At 44.3% G+C, this 25,691-nt stretch overlaps 2 protein-coding genes across 4 annotated transcripts; one reads left to right on the forward strand and one right to left on the reverse strand.

The window, feature by feature from the left end:
- Positions 1 to 3,094: 3,094 nt before the first annotated feature.
- LOC139292012 (actin-related protein 3-like) lies at positions 3,095 to 16,393 on the reverse strand. 3 transcript variants are annotated; one of them, XM_070914120.1, is made up of 12 exons: positions 16,192 to 16,393; positions 10,952 to 11,007; positions 10,529 to 10,653; positions 9,799 to 9,909; positions 9,527 to 9,622; positions 9,263 to 9,370; positions 8,522 to 8,665; positions 6,827 to 7,000; positions 6,259 to 6,351; positions 5,749 to 5,874; positions 4,501 to 4,584; positions 3,095 to 3,221 (listed from the first exon to the last, which is right to left on the reverse strand). In XM_070914120.1, the coding sequence occupies exons 1-12, from the start codon at positions 16,233 to 16,235 to the stop codon at positions 3,126 to 3,128; spliced, it is 1,257 nt and encodes a 418-aa protein (XP_070770221.1). In that variant the 5' UTR covers positions 16,236 to 16,393; the 3' UTR covers positions 3,095 to 3,125. The 3 variants fall into 3 exon arrangements, with proteins under 3 accessions (XP_070770221.1, XP_070770222.1, XP_070770223.1); XM_070914121.1 differs by lacking the exon at positions 5,749 to 5,874; XM_070914122.1 differs by lacking the exons at positions 4,501 to 4,584; positions 5,749 to 5,874.
- A 3,786-nt stretch (positions 16,394 to 20,179) lies between these two features.
- ddx18 (DEAD (Asp-Glu-Ala-Asp) box polypeptide 18) lies at positions 20,180 to 25,164 on the forward strand. Its single transcript, XM_070914604.1, has 14 exons — positions 20,180 to 20,306; positions 20,799 to 20,975; positions 21,062 to 21,274; positions 21,768 to 21,903; positions 22,081 to 22,181; positions 22,302 to 22,501; positions 22,598 to 22,712; positions 23,044 to 23,183; positions 23,273 to 23,434; positions 23,514 to 23,666; positions 23,774 to 23,887; positions 24,007 to 24,063; positions 24,147 to 24,324; positions 24,445 to 25,164. Exons 1-14 carry the CDS (start codon positions 20,201 to 20,203, stop codon positions 24,588 to 24,590), a joined length of 1,998 nt encoding a protein of 665 aa, XP_070770705.1. The 5' UTR covers positions 20,180 to 20,200; the 3' UTR covers positions 24,591 to 25,164.
- The last annotated feature ends 527 nt before the right edge of the window (positions 25,165 to 25,691 follow it).

The following is a 25,691-nucleotide window of genomic DNA, read 5'->3' on the forward strand; positions in this document are numbered from 1 at the left end:
TTGGCAATGCTTTGCAATGATATTTGTCAGTGATGTGGAGTTTACCGTAGATTCATAAAGGTATTTCAGGTTTTTTTCTCTCCATGTTTTCTCTTCATTATCCCACTAATTCCTTACAAAGTTTGATAAGAGTCCTGCATACAGACATTTATTAAAAAATCATTCTGCCATATACACGACACATAATGGCACATAATATTTGCATTATGAAATGTAGCTAAAAACCACCGCTGAACTGTAGTGACATAAAGCAGCTAACGTAAAGCACGAGTCAAGTTAAAGCTAGCTGACGAGATAGCCATGGCTAGGCTAAGCTAAGGTTAAACTTACTTAAACTTACTGTCGCACCTGTTTCTTGTAAATGAAGAAAAGATTGCTAAATCTAATCATGACAAAGAATAAAAGCTAAACTGGTCCTGCTAAAGCTAGCTAGTCTAACTAGCCTAGCCAGCTTTGACACTTTGAGGAACACCGGCTTGACTTATTACGGCTCTATAAAGTTGACATGGCTAACATGCTAGCAAAGCATTAACTAGTTAACATCCAGCAGACATGGAGCAACATTAGCATTCATTTGGAGTGTTTAGGTCAATATTCCTTTTAGTTCTGTTTTAATCCCACCAACTCCTGAGAAAAACGCCTCTTTAGCTGCTAAATGCTCGTTCACCAGCTAGTTGCTGATTTTGTCCGTCTGCCGTTTGGTGCTGGGGGGCAGGTAGTGTGTTTATTAAAGCTTTTTTGCTAAAAGCAGCTCTGACAAACCCACAAGGTTAGTGAGAGCAGAGAGACCGAACCAAAACAGCTTTAAAGCTGCGTGCCGTGCAACCAAAACAACGGGCTGAAAGACGCCACTCTGCACCACCTGCTCACCAGGAGAAGCTGGCTGTTGGGTTTTCCAGGTGCCTTTAGATCAGTTACACTGTCATACAACAAGCTTGAAACTAACTGTTGTGATGTTTCCACATCTGTCATATGCCGAACTCACTTACTGGGACCTTGTGGCGTCACACACGGTTGGGTAGCTGCTCTTGAGAAACACTCATTCTTCCATCAGTCTCACCTCTCTGAGTTTCCAGCCTTGGCAGAAAGGAGGCAGCTGGGGTCAATATCCTCCAGAGGACCCCAGCGGTAAGAGCTCTTCAGCAAGCCTTTTCATCACCACCCTCGCCTTCTCGTGTGCAGACAGCTGTGGACATCGGAGATGCAGAGGGACTGTGAGGGAGTTCGTCCTTCACCGTGAAGTTACCGGAGGGAGACTCTGGAAGACCCGGGTCTGGACAGTAAAATGATTTCTTGTTCATCCTTGCCTAAGGGTACGTTTTCAGTCAGAAGCATTAGGCTAAATGCAAAATATTAAAATATGATCATGACTCTCCCGGTCACAAACGTGCGCTGAATGGTGTTGGCATAGATTTCAAGATGATCGCCTTTAACAATAACCCTTTTGAGCTTCTATTGGCCCTTCAGGTCTCAACCAATCTAAATTACTGTCTTTAAAGCACATCTCATTAGACCTGATGTTGCACCAGGCAACTTTGTTATTGCCAGTATTAACTCAACCAAGAAACCATTGTAAACTGCCTACGTTTGTGGGAATTTAAATCCTGCATTTACACATGTAGATGTTGGAGGCTGTAAACAGCTTGGTGCAGCGTGCTGCCTGCGACTGGTATTCCCATGTGGAGATAGTGACAGCTAGCACTCACAACATGAACTGCATTTATATATGTTTTAATTGTGACATAACTCACGGGCCATAGTTTGGACACAACCTATATGAATAAAATGGCGTCTAGTCGAATAATGTCTTGGGGTTGCACTGGAGGAATCTGGACTCCTAAAACCCGTGCTATGGCCCTGCTAGCGGAGTAACCTTTGAGCAATTTATCAGGAAATAAATACCAAACATTCTCTGGTTGCAACTTCTCAAGAATCGTCTTTTCTTGACCGTCAGGGACACACACATTCACAACTGATCACCAGCATCTGAGCAGGAATGAAGTAAGAAGTGAGACTCCAGCACTTAGAAACAAATTTGAGCCTTTATTGGAATGTTGCAAGGCATTAAATACACAAATCCCATTCTTTTAATAGTTTGGTATTTAATAATAAAAAAACTTCTAGTCTAACAATACTGGTCTGACAGTCGTCCTTATTCCGTTTCATCTTTATAACCTCAGCAAGTCCTCTCTCTCTCTTTCCTCTCACTGCATCACAGAGGTGGAATCCTGACATAGTCTGAAGTGAAAGCAGATGTGACGTACATGTACTGTATGAAGAATTAAAGGGCAGACAGCGATGACACGTGGGGAATAACAGGAGAACATTAACTCAAACTCAAGAAAATACTGCGTATCAAAGCTGCATCGTGGGTTAAAACAGTCTCTTGCTCCTACTGGTATTCCATGCTTTTTTGTTTTTGTTTTTTTTACCCCTGATTTCCCAAGTTTTACATATAAAAAACTTTTGTATGAAATATAAACAAGCTCTTACCGTGATACACAGACATGTGCATTTGAAGCTGGAAAATAAACGCAGGGAAAAAGAAAAAGTAGACAATAATATGTTCTAAACTTGTCAATGATCTCGCCTGGACTTGTGTTTTTAATAACATAAATAATATGTTCTGGCGTCAGGAAATTACTATCAATGTTTCTGACATCATCCTAAGCCTCCTCCACCGACACCATCTTTATCATCATCATCATCATCATCACTCACTGCATGTCGCTCAACAGATCCAGAAATGTTCTTAGAATTGTTTTGGCTTACAAACCATTTTCCCTCATTGTGAAGAGAAAGAGAAAAAATAAAAAAAAAGGCAGAAAGAAAAAGAAAAACAAGGAACATTCACAATAAATCCTCCAGCCGGTCTGCGTTTGGTCTGGTTTTCTTTTTTTTTTTTCCTTTTTATATTCTGGATGGCCTTCTCGTCCCACACATCCATAGCTGAACAAGTAACCAAAAAGCACAGACGCACAACCGTCCTCCACCTCCTGAGCCTGTCCTTTACACTGCCTAATGCCACCCCCCCCCCACCCCGCACACTCTCCCCTTCCCTTCCCCTCCCCTCCCCTCCCCTGCCGCAGCCCCACCGGCCACTGTTAGACTTCGGAGGTCCAAAGTTAAGACATGACTCCAAACACGGGGTTGTGGCGACAGATGCTCGGCCCGATCTCTTCGTAGTCCTTTTTGGTGTGGCAGACCTGGTAGAACTCAGGCTGTGGAAGCACAAAGGAAGACGAAGGTGAGTATGAACACAGGCCAAACAAGAACAGGAAATAAAAACAACCCAGACAACTATTTACATACATTTTTCTGCAGGTGGTGTCGTTTTAAATAAACTGTTGCTGCTGTTGCTGCTGAGAAAAGCAGCACTTTCTTTGCACCCAAAAATGTAATTGTATATATTTTCATCTACAACATGTATATTAAGTGTGCTATGCTCTCTTGAAAAAAAAAAAAGTACGGATGAGGTAAAAATGTGTACATAATTCAAATACAAAGTGGGAGTGTGTTTCCCCCCCGTTCTGAATCCCATTTTAGTCTTTTTCTCTAAACGACACCCTCAGTGAAACGCAGGACTCTCCTGTATAATGGCGATCCTGTGGGTTCACGCTATGACCAACAGCTTTAATCACTTCAGCTCTGTTTCTGAGGGATCACGCTCGTCACGGCTCAAAATACTACAACACCCATTAGCCTTGGCCCGCTGTTGCCATGGAGATGAAGCCAGTCAGAGGCGCGATGCAAAGCACTGGTGAATTTCTTCGGCTTCGGGTTGTTGTTTTCAGTTTTCCTCAACACGGTAATCTTTAGCTTTCGCCCACCGTTAGCAGCACACGTAAACAGAGTTTTAAGCTTATAGAATGTTTCTTGTAGAAATGCACCCTGGGAGTTGTAGTTAGCTTCTACCAGGAAGTTTTTATGTCCATGTTTTTATGAAGTTTTCATGTTTTTTAGTAACACAATTCTCTCGTCTTTGTCTTGTAAGCTACAGTCACCGGCACAAGTTTGTTTACGTTGTGTCTCGAGGCTCCTGCCTATTCAGCTGTCAATCAAACGTGCACACAGTCCCGCCCTCTCAGAGGCTCGGAGGCTAAAGGAGCATTTCTGATGCATATTTCTCTCCCTTTCAATTTAGTAAAAATCTAAAAATGGCTTTGACATGATTGTTGATTACAAAAATTAACTAATTTAATGATTCAAGTTGGACTTTAAATAATGAATTCTTATCGGTGAATAATTCTGTTATATTCTAACATCAATTAGCCTTTTGTGAATCAACTGTCAGAGACCTTTGCTCACAAGTCATATTTCCCGCTGGGAAAATGATCAGCTTTGCTCACACAAATAACTCATGAAGGGCGACATGTGACCACCCACAGCATTCACTTCCACTCTGACTGAAATAAACTGAAACAAATCTGGCCAATCTAAAAGTAGATATCCTCGCGTCATGCTGAGAAAGTAGTGTGGGCGCGTGTTTGAAATACTTACAGTTGACGCTAACATCGATCCGCCAAACCACACCGCATATCTCTGCATATGATGAGTGATAACTTGGACGTCGATTGGTTTGGGCTGAGGAGGGAGGACAGGGAGGAGAAATGTGGGATTAGTTCAACCGCCTCGGGAGCTACGGTATGGGATGCAACAGCTATGGGATGCCATGGGGCAGAATGAGGTGGGTTAAATGGAAGCGGCTTTTACCGACACTTCTGACAATCTGAAAACTTTCGACAGACGTTCTGCAGAGCAGAGAAGAATCTGTCCGCACAATACATCACTCACAATTACAGTCTTTCAGTTTGGAGAGGTAATGCGAGTGCATGTGTTGCTTTAACAAATCTCTACCGGAAGCACTCGGACACGTGTTGGGACGTTTTGTGATTTCAGACTTTCACTATACATCTGAATCTATCTTTTTTTTTTTTTTTTAATACTTTGCAAAGCCAATTTCTTTTGGAGAAATGAATTGAAACACAAACCATTACGAAGCAGCTCAACACAATATGAAATGAGAAACAACTAGCTCTAGTGAAGAGTGGGACTGTATAAAACCTTAAATACGCTCCACCTGTCATATGTGGCTTTCTGATGTACTGCTACTGTCAATCTAATTATCTGAAGTACTGAAGGGATCCTATTCATTCTATTTGTCATCATATCGTCGTGTGTGTTACATGAATTAAATAAGTAAATAAAAGATTTGACATCAAGTCTACATACATACTGAGGGCCTGTACACACTTGTTCTCATCTACGTCCAGGACATTTCAGGACAGATATCTCTTGTTGCAGACAACACCTGCTGAAATTACTTGTGAAATTCAGCATGTCTTCTATTTATTGTCTGCACTGGGATTAGCTACATTCACCATCTGCTTCTGCCTCATGCCCGAGGTGGATTTACAGATGCCAGGCAGCTCCGCCTCAGGCTGGATGACATTAAACATCCCATCAAGATGAATCACACAGGCCTTCAGTTTGACCAGCTAAGGAGGAGGCAGGAGAGACTAACAGAGACATACACTTCTTCCCTGATGGCGAAACATTTCAATCGTAGATTTTAGGACCACATTAGGTTTATACTGAAATCAACTAATCTACATTCAACAGACATCTGTTCCAACAATAAATGTAGTGGGAAAAGACATTTTATCTCAGTTTCACTCCTCACGCAGTAATTGTGTTTTGTCGAGCAGTATCGATCTTTGCTGCGTATAAATGAAGGTGCACTCTCACCTTGAGCTTGCCTCCACTCAGCTCCTCACTCATCTTCAGTCGGGCATCAACCGTCCTCTTCAAGTCTCTCTGCAGACGCCGGCCAAAGTCCCTGAACATGGTGGAGCCTCCTGACAGGACGATGTTCTGTGGAAGAAAAAGGTGGGGATAACAGAGTGGAATAAGAAGCACTTAAAACCTGCCACCTGCAACTGGCTAACGGCCAGCCGGTCTGAGAAAACAGTCCTCTATAGTGCGTTGGAAGTGCGATGGGCACAACTGGGCGTTGGGAAATACCACTTGGTAAACACAGTGACGTATCAATGTCCCTCCTTTTCAACATTTGAGTCAGACATACAGCAAGCTGGCCATCTTCACAAAACATGCTTCATCAGTATGAGTCAAGACTTGAGACACAAGGAAGCAATTCATCCCTTTAAACAAAATCAAAGCCTGTGAATCCTTCAACGGTTGTTCACACTGCTTTCATCGCAAACGAGCACCCCGTCGTCATGGTGAACGTCATCTTACCTTGTAGAGAGGGCGCCTGACGTCGATGGGGCAGTTCTGAATCACCTCGTCCACAACTTCAGAGATGGGCTGGGTGAAGTCGGGGTTGGCGAACTAGGGGGTCGTGGGTAAACAAAGACGACATGTTATACTGTGCAGTAACGGCTATTATCACTCACCAAAATGTGCCTGAGCGAATATCCAGGATCTCTCACCTATGTCAGAGACTATGTGTATAGAAAAGCACACAGCAGTGAAGAGGGAAGTTAGCTGAGTAAAGGTGGGGACACTGATCTCTGATCTCTCTGATCTCATCCAACTTTTCACACTCATTGTTGCATAACTCAGCAAGACAAACTGTGATGGATACCAGTTTGTGTTTTGACACGTTTACATGCAAGACTTTGTGTTCTCGTGGGGATGCTCGAAGGTTGCCCATCGATCTGTTGTTTTCCGTATTCACTCCCTTGTTCAATACGCCGCTCCTTTCAGACTTTGGAGACTGTGGTCGTTACGTATGGGGCGTCTAGTCTTTGCAGCCTTCAATAACCTTAAATGCTGCTGCGTGCTTTGATTCACGCTGACCAACCTCTGGGTGGAAGAAGATCTCAGGCCCCAGGAAGCGCTCGTAGCCCACGTCGATGGTGAACTCCTTCTTGCTGATGGAATTGATGCCGGTGTACTGCTTGATCCACTTGGAGCCGTCCGTGTCGTACTTGTTGAACTCTTTGACTAGATCCGGGCACACGTAGCTGAACCGCTCCTAGAGAGGCAGGAAGGTAGATGAGAACGTCAACATATGAAGCAGTTTTTGTGTCTTCAGCTGGGAGTGGGATTAGATGACAGCCGACAGAAGTGGCATTGTTACGCTTGGAATTTTTTCCTGCTGCGTGCACGTCCTTGACTGTTTATATAGACCGTTTATATCATCAGTCAGCTGAATCAACCCACAAATGTCCTTTTCCATTTGTGTCAGCGTTGTTGTTATCGTTGTGTCGTAATGCGAGACTGACAATGAGAGCAGGGACTGTTTTTTTGTTCACCTTGCTGGTGTATTGTGCTGCTACTTGGAAAGTTATAAAAACACATTTCATTTGAAAACTAACATAAGTGGGGAGTGTAATTACACTAACTCAACATTTTGCTTCTGGAGCAGCGACTATGAATGAGCAGAACATGACGGTGTACGGTGACGAGATGTCATTAGATTGGTTAGCAGGGAATGTGGTCCACGCTGCCAGCCAGACTGCAGTGTGTGGAATTAACATTTCCAGACATGATTGGCAATATGCACGACGCGTGTCCCGTCGATGCTAATGCTAATTATTTGAATTCACATTATTTCTTGTTTGTCCGTCTCGGCGTAATGAAGAATGGACCTTGACATTGACAACAAAGTCTTGGATAACAAGCTATTTAACAAACATGGGGGGGGAACTGTGGAGAATTGAGGTGAATCAATAAAATGTGGTGACTGACAGAAGGAGCAACAATAAGGGAAGGCGTGTGATATTAACATAAAGTCATATCTATTTGGCACCTGGAAAAATGGAAACGGAAACAAGTCAAATTGTTCTGGTGATGCCGGGAGCGGAGACACGAAGCTTAAACTGAAAAACAAAAGTTACTTCTTTCAGTGCATCTTCTTTAAGTCAGTGCTGCCGTTTGCGCTCTGTGCGTCTGTCGCTTAGTGTGATCTCAGTTTGGGGAACAGTGTTTGTTGTCAGAAACTAGACAAACAAAGCAAAACAAAAGCAGTGACAAGCACAAGCTGCACATTACAGGCAGACCAACAGTGCCACCTGGTGTCCTCATGAAGAAAAACAATGACGCTCCAATTTTCCAATCTAATTTTTCAAACTGAAGAAGCCCATCACTGTCACTACGCTAAATGGAGCTGGAGTTTGAAGAAACCCCAATGACAGACTTCCAGAAGCACCCATCTCAATATATCAAGATGTTAAAAGACAAATCAAATTGTTCCTGATGTCTAAAGAAAGACGGCCTGACTGTCTGATGAAAGACGTCTCTGAAGAGGAAGGACCTTGAGCTGTGTTTGAAGAAGGGAACCTTTGTTTGTGATTATATTTGTAGAGCCAGGGACAGAGGACAAAGCTCTTTGTTTGCGACGCAATATTAAATACTTGTGTATTTCATTAATTTATCCCCCTTTGGTTTTAATGTTTCATGTCAAATACTAACCTATGTGCTTTTGTAGCTACTCAACAGAGCAGCTCATTTTCATGAGGGAAGCGGCTGATGGGGATTACAGCCGGGGACCTACCTTGACTGCCTTGGCCGTCTCCAGTGACTGCTCCGGCGGGATGCCCACCTCCCTCTCCCTCAGGAGCTGCTGGGTGAAGTAGGTGATGTCTCGCCCTGCGATGGGAATGTGCTTTATACAGCTGCCAATCACGTACCCTTCAGCCTGTGAGAGACAGAGGAACAAACCAAGAGACGGACAAGGGGGGAGAGGGAAACAGCGGTTAGGTCAGATAATGTGCAACATAGCCGTTATGTGTTTTTCCATCGGATCCGTGCGCTGCGAGGACTTCTCCATGTCCCCACGGTGTTGTGTTTGGCTCGTTTCAGCAGTGGCTACAAACATGCTGATTCAGACACCCAGCCTCTAAATATATTCTGCAAGCACATTTCCTAAAGCTGAGTAATTCCTTCCAGCCTCTGAAACGCTGTGGCCTACTTTTAAACATTTAAACACTATCCTGTTACTGAGCCGGTAGACAGGTGGCTGCTGCCCCTAATCGTGGTGAGATGGGAGTCCTCAGTGTTCATGAACAGCGAAGAATGAATGAAATAGACACGAAAATAGATTAAATTTAAAAAGCTGAAGGAAAATAAAATGTCTCTCTCAGAAATTAAAACTAGTTTCTGTGAAATTTTACGTGAGACAAATAAAATATAAATATCAAGCTTCTATGAAAGTATATTGGCAAAATAAATACAGAAATATGTTACGAGTTTACATGTTTCGGCGACAGGCACACATGTCCATCTGGAAACTCACCACAGGGATGACGTGGGTGACGCCGTCTCCACTGTCGATGACGGTGCCCGTCAGCGTCCTCTCTCCCACCTGTCTGGACGTCCAGGAGGCCGCAAGAGCAAGCACAGCCTGACACACACACACACACACACACACACACACACACACACACACACACACACACACACACACACACACACACACACAGAAATGTCAGACTGATAAAATCCTGAAAGAGCTGAAGGTATTCCTTTGTCACAAACTAGATGACGCAGCAAATCTCACCTGCACAGCGATGTACAGCCCGGGTACATTGAAGGACTCGAACATGATCTCGGCTGTGTACTCTCGGTTTTCTGGTGTGTTCAGAGGAGGCTCTGTCTGCGGACGGACGAGAAATAGCACACACAACATTTGTCCAACGTTTTGTAGTTGACCCATGAGTTGAAATGTTAATTTCAAAAAAAAAAAAGAGAACTTGAGAAAAAAAGAAAATGTCCGGGAATCATGCAGCAGGAGTCCGATCTGGACTGAGCGCATGTCTTAAAGCCTCTTACCAGGAGGAAGTAGTGGTCCTCGGGCTCAGCCCTCAGGTACTTGAAGATGATCTGCTCCATGAAGCGCTCCATTAGGTCCCAGTCCTCCACAATCCCATGACGGATGGGCCACTGTTGGCACAAGGGTTCAGCTAGTTAGAACACTGCATGCAGAAACAGCACGCAGGTTTATTCATGCTTATATAACTGCAAAAGTGTTCTCCGTTATGACGAGTCTAGCGTCTACTGCCTGTACCAAAGAGGAAATCTGAACAACTTGTGCGTGTGCTGCTGCTCTACTTCTTACACCTTAACATGCCCGGAGTCCGAGATAACCGGGAATGGCTGCATCTGATGAAATCAGACTGTCAGCAAAGTCACAGAGCATATACTAATCTTATGCATATAGTCTTATCTTCATCTAATCTCTCTCTTATTCCACATAGTCCAACTCACCCCAAACAGCCATTCCTCACCTCTGAACTACTAACACATGAACGCTAATCAACATCCTTTAAAAGGCGCCATATTGTAGGAGAAACACATTAAATGTAAAGCGCAAATGTTACAAATATTTTAAAGGTAAATTAGTTTACAGAGTTGATTCCCACGCTGTCTTGTTTACAGGTCGCTAAAAGGATTACATGTACAATGAATACATCAGCGCGCTGAAGACACTGAAACATATCAAACATGCTAATTGTTTTGCCAGTGGCTTCTGTGGGCGTGTTCAGACGCCAGGGTCATGTACCTTAGTGGAATATGTGGGCTTGTCTACTGCTTCATCTCCGATGTAGAAATCCAAGTCATCCACCCCCTTCATCATCCTCCGCTGGGCCTGGTCTCCGACCTTGGCAGACTCTTTGATGGCGATACCTGACAAGAGAATGGAGAGAATTCAACAGAGAGCATCAGAGAGGATGAACTCTCTTACAAAGTTGAGTACATTTTATTGCTAAACCAGTTCAACTGATCAAGAGCTATTAAACATTTTACTTTTGTTCTGCATATTATATTAAAAACTAAAACTTTAAGATTGGATCTTAAGGAACAATCTTCAGAATTCTTTTAACATTGAAGCATTTTCCTCTCATCACAGATGCATCATGGTCATTGTTGCCACGGCCACTGGCGTGCTCGGCTGGTGCGAGGGGGAATTCAGTGAAACACTCACATGATGGAACGATGAACTGTGGCTCTGTGTTCCCTGCATACCCCAGTTTGGTGTAACTGCAAGAGAAAAGCATTGCGTTTCGTTATATGGAGGCGTGCACGTTCTTGGACAAAACCGACCACCTGCTGTCCTGCTGGTGCTGCATTTGTATGCGTGAAAGTTGACTTCGGTAAAGATTATTTTTGGCTGCCGTCTCCTACGCTATCGCTTTGATCAATGCCGTCACTGTCCTTTGGCGGGTTGGTTGGATGCCAAAAGCAGCGGCGGCTCTGGAGTTTGCTAATGGGAGGCCATTAAAAGAGCCATTCATGTCGAATTGGGAAACTGAAGACTATTCATATTTGTCTAGGGGGAGAAAAAAAAAAAAGATCACTTCTACATAAACTGACCTTCCTTTATATAAACTAGACTTGACCTCAGCACGGCTGCATTCTTTATTGCCTGCTTCTCTATGCAATAAAAAAGCAAGCAAAACCCAAACCAACGAGGGAGGTCGTATGAATAAAAAGAATTATGTAAGACATTTGTAAAAATCATTATGACTGGTACGCAACATTTCCACCTCCATGCTCATATAACATTTGGTTAAGACACCTCCAGCCTTAGCATCAAAGACTTTAGACTTTACAGCCTTCTCCGTGTCTCTGCTCTGTACAAATGGTGTTTAGCAGGGCACATGCTAACCAGATGTAGTCCTGACTGGGGTAGGCCCACACTAGGACTCCCATACTTCCTGCACACAGGGCCCAAGGGACTGATAGAGGACACTGCTGACGACTGCCAAAGCACTGTGGGCATAATAGGCCACATCCTGGTCATAATAATGGCTCCTTTGAATTCTACTTCATAAAAAAAGAAGCAGGAAGGGCCACATCAGCAGTCTGTATATGGAATTACCTGGGAATGTTAGGAGCAAACTTTGGTCGCAAATAGCTGAAATGTGAAATTCTTTTATGACCACATAGTCTCACATAGCCAGCCCTAAGGTCCGGCTGAACCCATTACCATTCTGGTATAGTCCTCTGGCTTGTTTGTGTTTCTTTAAACCAATCACAATCATCTTGGGGCGGCGCTAAGCCCGGGACGCAGCGGCGGTGCCCTCGCAAAACGGTAACACGCAGATAGAGAAAGGGGTCGAGAATGCCGACTGAAATAGTCGGCCAATGGCAGACTTCTCCCAACAGCCTGCATCCTGTGAATGGGACTAATGACCACACAACATAGGCATATTTCACCTTCAATGGTAGGAGTTGAATGCTTGCAATACATACCTGCCAGTTTAGTTTAGTTTCTAAAGTGCAGGCTGACCCTTATAATCCCCTGAGCACAGAAGTGGTACCAAATAATATCAAAAAAAGATGCAATTTTAATGTCAAATATTTGAATGACACGGGTGCCTTGATTACTATCTAAGAAGAAAAAGAGAAACGTATTTTCCTCCTAAACATGGGATCAAAAGCCCATGTGTGTTGCATTTGTGTGTTTAGCTAGAAGACAAAAAGGAAAGTCTGCTTCCCAGATGGATAGATGATATCAACCGCGACTTATGTCCTGCTTTCTTGTGTCAAATAACATCACCCTCCTGTGACACTGCCCGACAGGTGACACCGCTACCTGTTTTTGTTCTTGACTTTTTGGTTTGCCAGGAGCTGAAAACACGGTTGCGAATAAAGTTATATAATCTAATCTGGCAACTTCACCTATCTGTCAAGCACACTGAAAAACCAACAGAGCTGCCAATGTTGATTTTTTTTTTTTTTAAAGGTAGAGCCAGGAGAAAGAACACAATACATCGTGTTCAAATACAGTAGAAAACATGGGGGAACAGTTGGCAGGACCACTATGTGCTGTATTACTAAAAATAACAGCACAATTTCTTTCAGTTTGTCGATTTTTTTTGTCAAAGTTTATGCTGCCTTGTAATATAGGAAAATTCTCCCACTTGTGACTTGCTGTACCCTCTGATACGTCATGTCTCTGGGCTTGATAAATGCATGTATGCAGGTCACTGCTACTACTTTGCTCATTGATGAAATACCAGTTTTATGATACTTTAAATACATAACGCAATGTGGTGATGGGTTTTTAATCATTTGAAATTTAGCACAATAACAAACAACACGTGTTGAGAGAAATACGGATGATACATTGACTTTCGTTAACATTTCTTCTATAACACTGCACCAACTCAAACCGTCAGCTGAGACTGAACAGTTCAGGTCACTTCAGATAAGAGTGTCAGATAAAAGCCCAAATAGTTCATGAAGTTATGTGGTCAACATACTGTATCTCTGTGACTTAAACTTAAAGCTGCAACAATGAATTAAATCACCACGTTTAATGTGCCTTAAGGTTTCTTTCATCTTTCAGCTCACTGTTGGTATTACGGTCTGGAGAAAAGCTGATAAATCCTCTGTACACTATCTGCCCTGCACCGAACAGCAGACAGACAAAGCTAGGCACTAGCTGGTGAACACGGTGGCGCATTTAGCATCTCTAAAGCCGGATAGTTTCTCAGGCGATGGAGACCAAAACAGACCTAAACGGAGAGTGAATATCGGACATCAGGTCGCCAAAAACACAATTCAAAATGAATGCTAATGTTTGTGTAATGTGTAAATAGGCAACGACTTTTTAAGGTGATGAAATGTAAATGTATATTTAGCTTGTTTTACTGCTCCCAACCGGCAACAAAACCTATTAATGCAGCTTTAAATAAATAGTAAGGCTTTATTTGGTATTATCAACCTTTAAAGAATAACATAATAATGGAAAAATAATAACATATCATTTTGCATATTTATTGTGTCCAATATTGTCCTTTCACTTAATCAAAATATCACACTGGTATAGCCTAAAAGATGTATGCTGTTTATTGGTTGTAATGAAAATGCATCGTGTGTTATTACTCTTATTACAGTCATTATAATCACAGTTGTGAATGGTGTGTCCCATGACTGCATTTAAAGGGGGAGGCTCTCCACTTTAATGAGCACAACATTTTGGACTCCAGCATAAAAATGTGCATATTTAAGATGTTTCTTACTGTCACATACGTCGCCCCATTGTCACTTTAATCCAAAAAAAGGATGGACTGGCAGAGATAACAACAGCTGCTTCATGACAGCGACAACAACAGCAACAAAATGTAGCAGCAGTACTCTGAACACCTTCATACCACAGAACAGTCCCAGCTTGTCTACCCTCAACCTGCCTTGACAAGCCTGGGAAACACCGCATGTCTGACGGTGGAGGTCATCGGACAGGACAGCTGGAGTGGAGCCCAACAACCAGCTGAACCACCGGAGAAAAACATTTTTGGTAAATAATGATATGTTAGTATCTTTTTTTGGGGGGGGCGAGTCTTACGTTATCTTTAGCTCAATGAAGCATTTACTTTTTTTTGTATTTACAGAAAGCACGTCGTATATAATGTGTGTCTGCTTCACCTTGTAATCGATGCAGACTGAGGCCCGTTAATGATTGCACCCTTATGGTATGAAATTTCAACTGTTTGCTTAAGGCAGATGAAGAATGACTCCACCCAACCCTAAGACTGCACTGAGCTGCAACACCTGAGGGTTTTTTTCTGCTGCAGGAGCCTGACTATGCTAGTTTTGCACAAAAAGACAACCTAAACAAAACTATACTAAATCTGGATGCGTGTGGCTCTTTCATTGCATGGTCAAGTAGTCCAATTCTAATAATAGCAGCCAGGCTGCTTAGAAGGTTGATGCGTAGAAAGGAAGTGGAGTTGTCACTGTTTGGACATCATGAGCATGACTCAGAGACAGCTGTTGAACTCCCTCAGCACTTAACAACATCTGCCGATGGCTGGTACTCTCTGGCCAAGCTGCAAAGCCACAGCATGTCAAAGTTTCCACTAATCATGAACCAAAATCTCAACCCAAACTGTGACTTTATGAGCATTAGTTCTGCAGATTACAAAAAAAAAAAAGTGTTGTAGTTACTGATATTGGAACATATGTGTTATGACTGTGAGGCTTGGCCTGAGAGAAGAAGCCATCTGCTTGATGAGTACAAAGTAGTGCAGGCTAACCTAATTCTCAGCTGCACTTTCTTTTGCTATCCCAGTGCAGATCAGAAGCAGCAGACTGGTTCCCAGCCTGGGGGGGGGGGGGGGGGGGGGGTTGAGTGGGGAGGTATGCAGTGTGAGGAGTGAGTTCAAGCCTCTACATGTACATGCAAGCAATGCAAACCACTTTTAGCCCCCAAAACTAACTGAGCATAGCTTTCATGCTGAGTGCTGTTCTTCTGCATGTCCGCACTGGTTGAAAAGACACATCTGTTCCTCAAAGCGAGCGATCATTCATAGTTCCAGTTCTTTCAAATGTCTAACATGGTTTAAACTCCATCTAGAAAGAGACCAATACACGCACTGCTGCGGGAGGAGCGAGCAGAGTATCTAACCCGCTGTTATTTTGTCCGTCGCTTCAAACATCTGCCGCTAAAGCAGGTTCTCGTTAGGTCACAACACAACTGAGACAATCTGGTCAGAGAAATGATCGGCAGCCGGGCAAAGGGGAGGAAATTAGAGAAGTTAATCAAAAAAGCATGCTTGGATGCCGAGAGACGACCATATATGGACTAAAAAGCGTGAATGAGGAAGTGTAGGCTGAATAGGAAGTGGTACTGCGCCTGCTCACATCCAGACTAACTAACAAATACATATATGAATCGCATGAGCTAAAGTCGCGCTTATCTTCACGGGACACACGCCATTATGGGGAATCTGGGAAATGAACATAAAACGTTAAGACTACACTGACAATAACGGCCTGCCACTTCCAAATGAATGAAACCGTGTGTGTGTGTGTGTGTGTAGGGGGGGGGGGCTTGCCTCGGTCAGGTTTCGGTCTTGCCACAGCGTACACTGGCTGGGTCTTTGCAGCCGGAGGAAGAAACCTTGCTAATGGTGAAACTAGCTAACGGGAAGGAAAACAAACGGCGACTGAGCGCTTCAGAGCAGCTCCGGTGACCTGACTGGGCTCCTCTCGGTACGCAACCGGGAGAGAGCCATCATTTGTCACAGGTCGTTAGCATTATTAGCTCGCTGGCTAGCTAGCTGTCTTCATGTACACAGAGACAGACACACACACACACCCAGTTGTTGGTGCTGCTGCTGCTGCTGCTGACACTGACAGTCCCTAACCCGTACTCAGCCTCTCTCTGACACCCGAGCCCCCTGTTTGCACGGCGGTCCGGTTTGAACAGCTTACCCTGTGCCGCAGTCGACAACGCACGCCGGTAACCGTCCAGCCATCTCTCCCTTGGTCGTCGCCGCGTAGAAACGGTTGAATTTGGTGGATAGCAGGCTGTGTCGGCTGGAGGATATGGCAAGCCGTCCACAGGCGGAACCCTGAGCCCGCACAGTGCTGTTTCCACTTCCGCACTCGGCTCCTGGCAGGCAGGGAGAGGCAAGATGGCGGAGGCCGGGCAGAGCGACGCAGGCGGGGCTGTGCAGCTGTCAATCACCCGGAGAGGACGGCATCAGTTTACAGGAGGATGTAGCACATAACGCGGGGGTCGTATTATCATCGTGTATATTAATACAGCCCCCTTTGTTTTATTTGTTTTTATTTTTAAGTTATTTAAATTTTAATGTTTTTTTATTTCAGTTGTCTCTCTATGTATATATTCGGCTCATATACACCGTATTGTACTCTGGAAATTGACACAAAAAACAAATATTATTATTATGATTAATAGTAATAATTGCATTACAATATAACCTAATAACATTGTTATAATAGGCATATCTATATAATATAGTTGTGAAAATATCTAATACTTATATATACCTATATTACAACACTATAACAAGAGCAGTATAATAATAATAACAACAATAAATAGGCCTAATCATCATCAAAAGCTAATATAAATATGAATTATGGTTATAGTAATATAAATAAATAGATGTCGGACAGAATGTATCATCATTTCTGTGTACAAAATGAACACATTAATTAAATCTCCATAATATAAATTCTAAAATCGCCAGTCCTTACTCCAGATCAGTTGGTGGCAGTAATCGTCCTGCACATTTTTACCCCCATCCGGATGAAGCAAAACTAAAGAAGAAGCGCAACATAATCCGTGAGGGGGACCAGCCGGTGCAGGGAGCGCAGTCCGTGTTCTCCGAGGTAACGGGAGCGTTACGCGCGGACCATGACACACTTCAGAGGTCAGATCCGGGGGCCGCACTGGGGTCCCACAATGGACAACATGCTGATAGATTTCTGGCGCAAACACGACTGTCTTTTTAATTCCTCGGTCGATTCTTACTACGACAAGGACCTGAAGACAAAGCTGTGGAGCGAGTTCGCGCTGTCCATCGGGAAGCCCGGTAAGCCTGGCAGGCCTGGAGTGAAGGGAGGCATCCAGGGACAGTGTAGTGTTGGTTGATTGTTGCATTCAAAAAAACACCCTGAAGCAATATCCAAGCAGAGGGGGAGCAGCAGAGGTATGAACCGAGGTGAACTCAAGTTTATTCAAGTCTGTATTTATGGCATAGGAATGGGCTTGGCTAACCCTAATGTTAAATGACATTTACATTGTACAGATATAAGAAACTTTCACTTCCAACAGCGGAAGGGTTGAGGGTTGCTGACGTGTATGGTTTATCCTTGATCCTTCTTTATTTCTACTTACTGTTACTGTTGTTCAGTCACAATTTTGCGTATTTTATAGCAGCATATTTTTCCTTGCAGTATCTGATGTTGAGAGAAGATCGAGATCGCTCCGCACTCAGTACGGGAGGGTGTTGTGGCATCCGGAGAGGGTCAGCACGGCCCAGCAGAAGATGCTCAGGGAGAAACTTGATTTCTTGAGGCCTTACATAGTCCGCCGCCGAGCTGATTTGTATCTGGTGAGTGCAGAGAAGCCTGCAGGTCTAGATTGCAGATTTTCATATTTCTGACTCCTCCTTTGACTCTTTTTTTTTTTTTTGCAGGAGGAGAAGTTTGACGACCAGGAAGAGGACGAGGACGAGGAGCTGGAGACCGAAGGGAGTATTGACCAGGAGATGGGAAGCTCATTTGGTAGCCCACTGGATGCTGATGTGACTGGGCAAGATCCATATGATGAACCCCAGTCTGTCGCCTCCACCCCGAACCCCGCTCCCCTGCACTGTCCAAACCCGCAGCCTCAAGTTACAGAGGTCATGTCTTTGAGCTGCCCGCACCGCCACAGCGACGAGGGTCCTACCGACCAGCCTGACCAAACAGCTGCACCAAACACACCCAAACACGACATACTAAACCAGTTCGCGGAGGTTATGTTGGCGGATATGCGTCAGATCAGAGACCCCATGGTGCTCATGAGACTTCGCCGAGACGTCACGGACCTGGTGTTCAAAGCAGTGGAGGAGGACGTGCAGCAGAGACGATGCGTTCGAGTGCCGCCCATGCCCACGGTGGGGGAGAGCGCACAGTTACGGAGCAGCTCCGGGCCCCAGCAGACAAGTTACTCTTGGAGGCAGAGGTTTTTGAAGCGAAAGAACCAACGGTCTGAGATTGGGAGGAGGATGCAGAGATGGGGGGAGATGAAGCGCACCAGGAGAATGTCCAGGACTCAGTTACTGCAGCCCGTCCAGCAAGGCCAAGCGCTGGAGAGGCTGAGCGAAAACGGCTCTCAGGTTATTATTCAGGCGTCTGACATCAAAAGGGAGACAGAGCCACATGTGGTCAAGATTGAGGAGGAGACACACACCATTGGCTTGAAATTTTAGATACAGAGTCGCCGCTATTGTTCCTGCATGTAGGTTATAGGACGCTTGTTAAGACTTGGAACACTTAAATCAGTAATTCAACAGTAGAAAACAGATCGACAAGTATCGGTCAAGTGAATTGCCCTTGTTGCCATACAGAAGTCCTGACATTTGTAACGTATTAACTCTTAGCACTTACAACAGTTATCCATATTGATACCAGTAAAAGCTGTGGGACTATTTCCAGGATAAAAAGGTATCGGAGGACTTAAGGACACTAAATTACAATACCAAGGAGCAGATCCAACATCAGGAATCAAAGCAGAGAGATGTCTTTTCTCATGTCTCATGCCTTTCAAAGACAATTCAGACTAATTGATACTTGGTCTGTTCCTTCAGTGTGGTATTTAACATGGAAGTAACCTTTAGCCAGAAAGTTATGGATGGCTCTGAGCTGTAAGCACAAGACAGTGGACGCTGTGCGACCCATCTCCAATAGGATGACCTTCGTGGATGTTTAGATGTTCTGCTCCCATTAAAGAGAAAATACCTGTTTTTACTGGCCTCTGTGTTTCTTAATATGTTTCTTCAATATCTTAACATTTATCGCCACAACAATGAAAATGTCACATTATTCACAGGACTGAGTGAATGTTGGTATATAGTATTGTTATGGATGTATTCTGTCATTTTCCCATCATCACTGTGCATGTCAGTAAATTCATATTTTGATTTATACCGGCAAATTCTGTTAGATTATTATTTACAGGTTTTGTGAGAATAGAAGATGTGTTCTGTACACGCAAGATAATAGATCTGATCAGGGCCTTTGGAGAGCTCAGGTTAACACAGGAAAAACGGACTTTGACACGTATGTCAAGATTAGACTCAACGCTTTTCATCTTTTAGATACTGCATTTAATTTATAAAGAATCCTCTGAACAAAATAGAGCATTTTTCCTGGAGAAGTCAAATCTAAGCAGTGAAACTTTTCTAGAATGATGTGACCCTCACTAATGAGGAAAAAAGGCCATGAAGAATTTGGAGAATGTAGACAAGACATTCGCTGCCATCTGCCCACCACGCAGGAAGACTTGGAAGACGTGACACACTCTGCAGTACAACTGTTCATTTTAAATGAATTGTAATGATTGTAAGGAAGCCTAAAAGTCTGCCATTTGTCAGTGTCATGTAACTCAAAAATATGTACCATTAGGGTTTTATTTTGTTTATTAGAACCATTTTATAGGCTATTTAGCTGCGGGCTTAGAAACCCCCTAACCCAACGTTTAAAAAACTGTTTTAGTTGCAAAGTATTGGTTATTTAACTTAATGCTATGGTTTCTATTCCATTTGTCTTTATTTCCCCATGGCCCAGTGTCTGTCGTTGAGGCATTTTATATGCCTGTGCGACGTGCGAGGCGGGTCCTTCGCATTTTCACACAGGCGACGCAGACGGGTACCCCGAAGGGTCCTCAACCCCGCACACATACACACGTGTGCAGTGCGCCGTTACCATGGCGGCCCTACAGATGAAGCTTCTCCGCCAGAAAATTCAGAAAAGAAATGATAAGAACAAAGAGCGCAAACTACTAAAGAAGCGGACGGAAGACGAAGAGGCCGGTATGTCCTTTGAATGAAAAGTATTCGGTCGTCGTTGCTTATTTCCGGCTGACGAACTTCACCTGCTAAGCTAGCCATGCTAGCTCCGCACGGCATGAGTCTTGATCGGAAACTCTTGTCACACCGGTTAAACGTTAAAGTTGGGATTTCATAGAGATAAATTACGTTAGCTGACCTTAACTAATAACAACAGATGTTTGTGTGTGTATGTCACCGTGATGAGTTACAGGTTATTGTGATTTATAAGACTGCGTCGCAGACATTTAGCTAGCTAGCACTGTAACACGGTTGGATTCCCAAAGTTCTGCTTTAAGATGTTACTTTACCGGAGAAAACCAAAAAAGCTTTAACTTTATACTTAACGTTACTTACATAAACCGGTAGAAACATTTAGAATTAACAGGAAGCAGCGTCATGTAACACATCATAACTGCTAACATCATCTGGCCCATCAGGTGAAAATAATGTGTTTTGTTGCTGTATGTTTGGCAGCAAACGGGCTGGAAGAGGATTGTTGTGCGGAACCAGCAGCTGCTTGTACGACCGAGCCCAAGAAAAAACAGAAGAAGCAGATTGAGGCACCATTGGAGCGGACCACAACACAGAAGACCCCCCTGAAGAAGAAGACGAAGAAGAAGAGGAAGCTTGTGGACGCTGCTGAATCACCAGGTAACAGCTGGAGGAGTTTGTCAACCTGTAAGTGATAAGTTTTTATTTCATGATGGCTAACTGACATGTCATGATCCTCGTTCCAGCTGAGAAGAAGACCAAAACAGTGACGGAAGCAGACGAGGAGGAGGAGGAGGAGGAGGAGGCATCATTAGCAGATGAAGATGGAGAACAGGCTACTGACAAGACAGAAGAAGCTGCAGATGACGAAGAGGAGGGAGATGAAGATGATAATGAGGAGGAGGAAGATGAGGATGAAAAAGAGGGAGATCAACCTGAATTACCATCTGGCCTAACAGGTATTGAAGAAAAGGATGTCTGCTCACTTTAGACCTGGCTGGATCTGGATCAGTTTCATTATTTGTGAGAATGTCAATTAGCTGAGTTATTAATTAATTAACTAATGAATAATAATATTAAATACGGGCTGTGTATCATCTGTCCAGCACATAGTTTTCCTTAAGGTGGCTGAATTGTTCTATATATACGACCAGAAGCAGGTGACGCACATTCACTGGAGGTTAGGAGCAAAGTGCAGCTGTGTTGCCTTTATGTGTTGCCCTTTCAGTGTTTCCATCATGAAACGGGTGTCAACTAAGGCATACAGAGACTCATGTGGTTGTCTTTGGGAAGAGTCACCAGTGGTTCTCCTGACGGGACAGACTGCAAGGACACGCTGCTTTTTATTTCTTTCCGTGCTGTTTTCTTTTTTCATCCTTGGCCTTTCTATTAAACGGAACCTGCTTTTGGGAAAGCCCCCCACTCACCACTAACTGTTAACTGATATTCCAGGAGCGTTCGAGGACACATCCTTCGCCTCTCTTGCCGGGATGGTGAGCGACAGCACGCTGAAAGCAGTGAAGGAGATGGGCTTTGAACACATGACTGAGATCCAACACAAAAGTATTCGTCCCCTGCTGGAGGGAAGGTACGTTTCCAATTCTCCTCAGTTGGTTGTAACTCTGTACCCGATGTACCATACTGGGCTTCATGTCTTTTGGCAATGGCTGCGACCCTTTAGAGGTCAGTTCATGTCCTTTTAAGATGTCCAGGATCACATAGTGGATACTCAGACAGTGTTTCTGTTTGCTCTGCTTCTCTGTAGGGATGTTCTGGCTGCTGCCAAGACGGGCAGCGGTAAAACCTTGGCCTTCCTCATCCCGTCTATAGAGCTCATCTACAAACTCAAGTTCATGCCCAGGAACGGTAATACTCCTGTTAATTCGCCTCCTCTTCTCTGTGTTTTCTGGCTTTAGCACACACATTTCTTTTACATAAGGTATCATTATGTAAGTGAAGTCTTAACTAATCCCCTCCTCCTGCCAGGCACCGGTGTAGTGATCCTCTCGCCCACGCGTGAGTTGGCGATGCAGACTTACGGTGTGATGAAGGAGCTGATGGTGCACCATGTGCACACCTACGGTCTGATCATGGGGGGCAGCAACCGCTCAGCAGAGGCCCAAAGACTGGCCAACGGTGTCAACATCCTGGTGGCCACCCCCGGCCGTCTGCTGGACCACCTCCAGGTGAGCAGGCTCCTGTACTGCAGTACCAACGTTTCTGGAACCGGTGTGTTTTTAATGCTCGGACAAGGATATTAAAAAAAACTTTTGTGTCTTCAGAATACACCTGGGTTCATGTACAAGAACCTACAGTGTCTGATCATTGATGAGGCCGACCGCATCCTAGAGGTGGGCTTCGAGGAGGAACTGAAGCAGATCATCAAACTGCTGCCCAGTACGTATCTGCCAAGCTTCTGTTCCGCTTTGATGGGATTGTTTTTATATAGTTTTGATATACTTCAGCTATTCAGTATTGTACTTCCACAGAGTTAGGGGACTTGTAAGAGACAGCTTATGTAAAAAACACCCCAGAAACACTGGATCCTCCCCTTTATTAACTCCGCCCAGCCTCCAGTTTCTAACACAGGCTGTCTGTTAAAAATGTGTAGTTTCCAAACCCAAGCAAAGACAACTGTGAGGACATCATCAGGTCAGATTTGAGCTCCTTCAGTTTCAATTACTGCTCGCTCTAAATCACTTTTTTTCACTGCCTGTGTTTTCTCCAGAGAAGAGGCAGACCATGCTGTTTTCAGCCACCCAGACCCGTAAGGTGGAGGACTTGGCTCGCATCTCCCTGAAGAGAGAGCCCCTCTACGTCGGCGTGGACGACAACAAAGACAATGCCACCGTCGACGGCCTGGAGCAGGTGCGGTCTGCTGCGTTTCCGTTGGATCTGGCCTTGAAGGTCCACAGCACACTAAGCTGCTATAAAGTTGGTCTCCCTTGTGTTTTCAGGGTTATGTGGTGTGCCCATCAGAGAAGCGCTTCCTGCTGCTCTTCACCTTCCTGAAGAAGAACCGCAAGAAGAAGCTGATGGTCTTCTTCTCTTCCTGTATGTCCGTGAAATTCCACTACGAACTGCTCAACTACATCGACCTGCCCGTCATGGCCATCCACGTAAGACACGTCACGTTCACCTTCAAACGTCATGAAATGGTGTTCAGCCTCCTCAACAAGTTTCTGTTGTGTTTCCCAGGGCAAGCAGAAGCAGACCAAACGCACCACCACCTTCTTCCAGTTCTGCAACGCTGACTCGGGCATCCTGCTGTGTACCGACGTGGCAGCTCGAGGGCTGGACATCCCCGAGGTGGACTGGATCGTCCAGTACGACCCCCCGGATGACCCCAAGGTATTGAAACTACCACGACCATAATGCAACACAATAACGCTTTGGTCACATTTTGAGTTAGTCCCAGATTAGGACTCCTCTTTAGAAGCTTTACTCCCCATTCACAGGAGTACATCCACAGGGTGGGCAGGACAGCCAGAGGCATCAATGGCAGAGGCCACGCGCTCCTGATCCTCCGACCAGAGGAGCTCGGCTTCCTCCGCTTCCTGAAACAGGCCAAGGTTGATTTCTACATTTATTTAGTCTTTTTAGCATCCCATAATCCCACCATTTCCTACATTCCCTACCACCACTGTACCATCTGTCTTTTAAATATTAACTTTGGTCCTATGTTGTCCAGGTTCCACTGAGCGAGTTTGAATTTTCTTGGAGTAAAATCTCTGATATCCAGTCCCAGGTAAGGTAACTCACTCAGTGATGCGATGACGTCCCTGCTGACCAACCGATCGCTCGAGATTCACTTCAAACTGCTTTCTTTAGTTGGATAAGCTGATTGAGAAGAACTACTTCCTCCACAAGTCGGCCCAAGAGGCCTACAAGTCCTACGTGAGGGCCTACGACTCCCACTCGCTCAAACAGATCTACAGCGTCAACACCCTCAACCTCCCCATGGTGGCGCTGTCCTTTGGCTTTAAAGTTCCTCCATACGTCGATCTGAGTATCCTTTTGCTGCGATTCTATGAACTCTGTTTGGTTGTTTTTTTGTCATTATTTGTATTATTTTCACACAGAATGATCTAGAAATGTATGTTTTCCTTAACTGGACTCCTCCCTCCAGACGTCCACAGCAGTAAAGGTGGTAAGTTGCAGAAGCGAGGCGGCGGAGGCGGTTTTGGGTACCAGAAGTCCAACAACGTGCACAAATCCAAAATCTTTAAGCACGTCAATAAAGGAAAGGGTGACAAGCGGCAGTTCTCCCGCTGAACCTCCTCCTGGACGGATTCCTCTTCTGTGTATTTGAAGAACCCTTTTTCTTTTTCTTTTTTTTATTACATGAACTTCCTGCTCTGAACAGGGTACTTTGTCTGCAAAAGTATTTTGTAAATGTAAACATGTAAACGTGAGTGTGTCACTGCTGACTTCCTCGTCAACACAGAACGCTCACTAACTTTCCTTCATTTCACCTGACTGGAATATTAAATCTGTTGACTTTGAATATATAAAGTGTGCTTCATTCACATTATATCGACTCTATGAATGCTAATTACAATGAAGACACTATATATAAACCTTACGAGGTGCTGGTGTACTCCTTTTTATTACACAAGTCAGGTTTCATTACATGTATTACAGCATCTATACATTCCTGCAGAGCTGAAGGACTGCTGCCATCTTGTCAAACAAATTACAGAAAGAAAAACAAAAAGCAACAGGTGGGCATGCAAACAGGATCTGGGATAATCAGGTGCACATTACAAATCAGTGATCGGTCACCAGTAACCAAATGTTCCCTTTTAAAGATGAAAAATATGAATAAAAATGTTTCTCTTTGATTAAATGTGACTTCATCTTTAGGCGTCTTCATGCTGAATTAACGTGCTCTTGGTTTTCGTGGGTGGATGTGTCCGATGACTCGGAGCTACGTCACTGACTAAATATGAGTAGAATCTTTTCTTAATGATTGTGTGTGTGTGGACAGATGTGACGAGGGGTTTCCCTTCATGTCTCATCCCCCCCATCCCTTCTTAAAAACAATCAGGTTAAAAAATTCCCCTTAAAAAACCTGCATGGCTCCCACAATCATATCCCCCCCCCCCCACACACGGGATAAATTATAAAGTGCTGTCGAGAGTCTCCTTGACGTCAGTTCTGACTAAACCCGTCCAAACATTTTCTCCCTCAATTCAAAAACAGTTGAAGCTCATCGTAAAAGACGCGGTAAATGTCTCAACCCCCTGAAGTTCCTCCAGAAACAACCCCCCCCCGTTTTAACAGGACGTAAAAGCTGAGCAGTGACCGTATTTAAGAAGTGAAATAGTCACACAACATGTGTAACATCTGTTCACAGTTGTGTTTGGAGCTCGT

Source organism: Enoplosus armatus, chromosome 11 (genome assembly GCF_043641665.1).
Source record: "Enoplosus armatus isolate fEnoArm2 chromosome 11, fEnoArm2.hap1, whole genome shotgun sequence".
In the NCBI taxonomy this organism is placed as follows: domain Eukaryota; kingdom Metazoa; phylum Chordata; class Actinopteri; order Centrarchiformes; family Enoplosidae; genus Enoplosus; species Enoplosus armatus.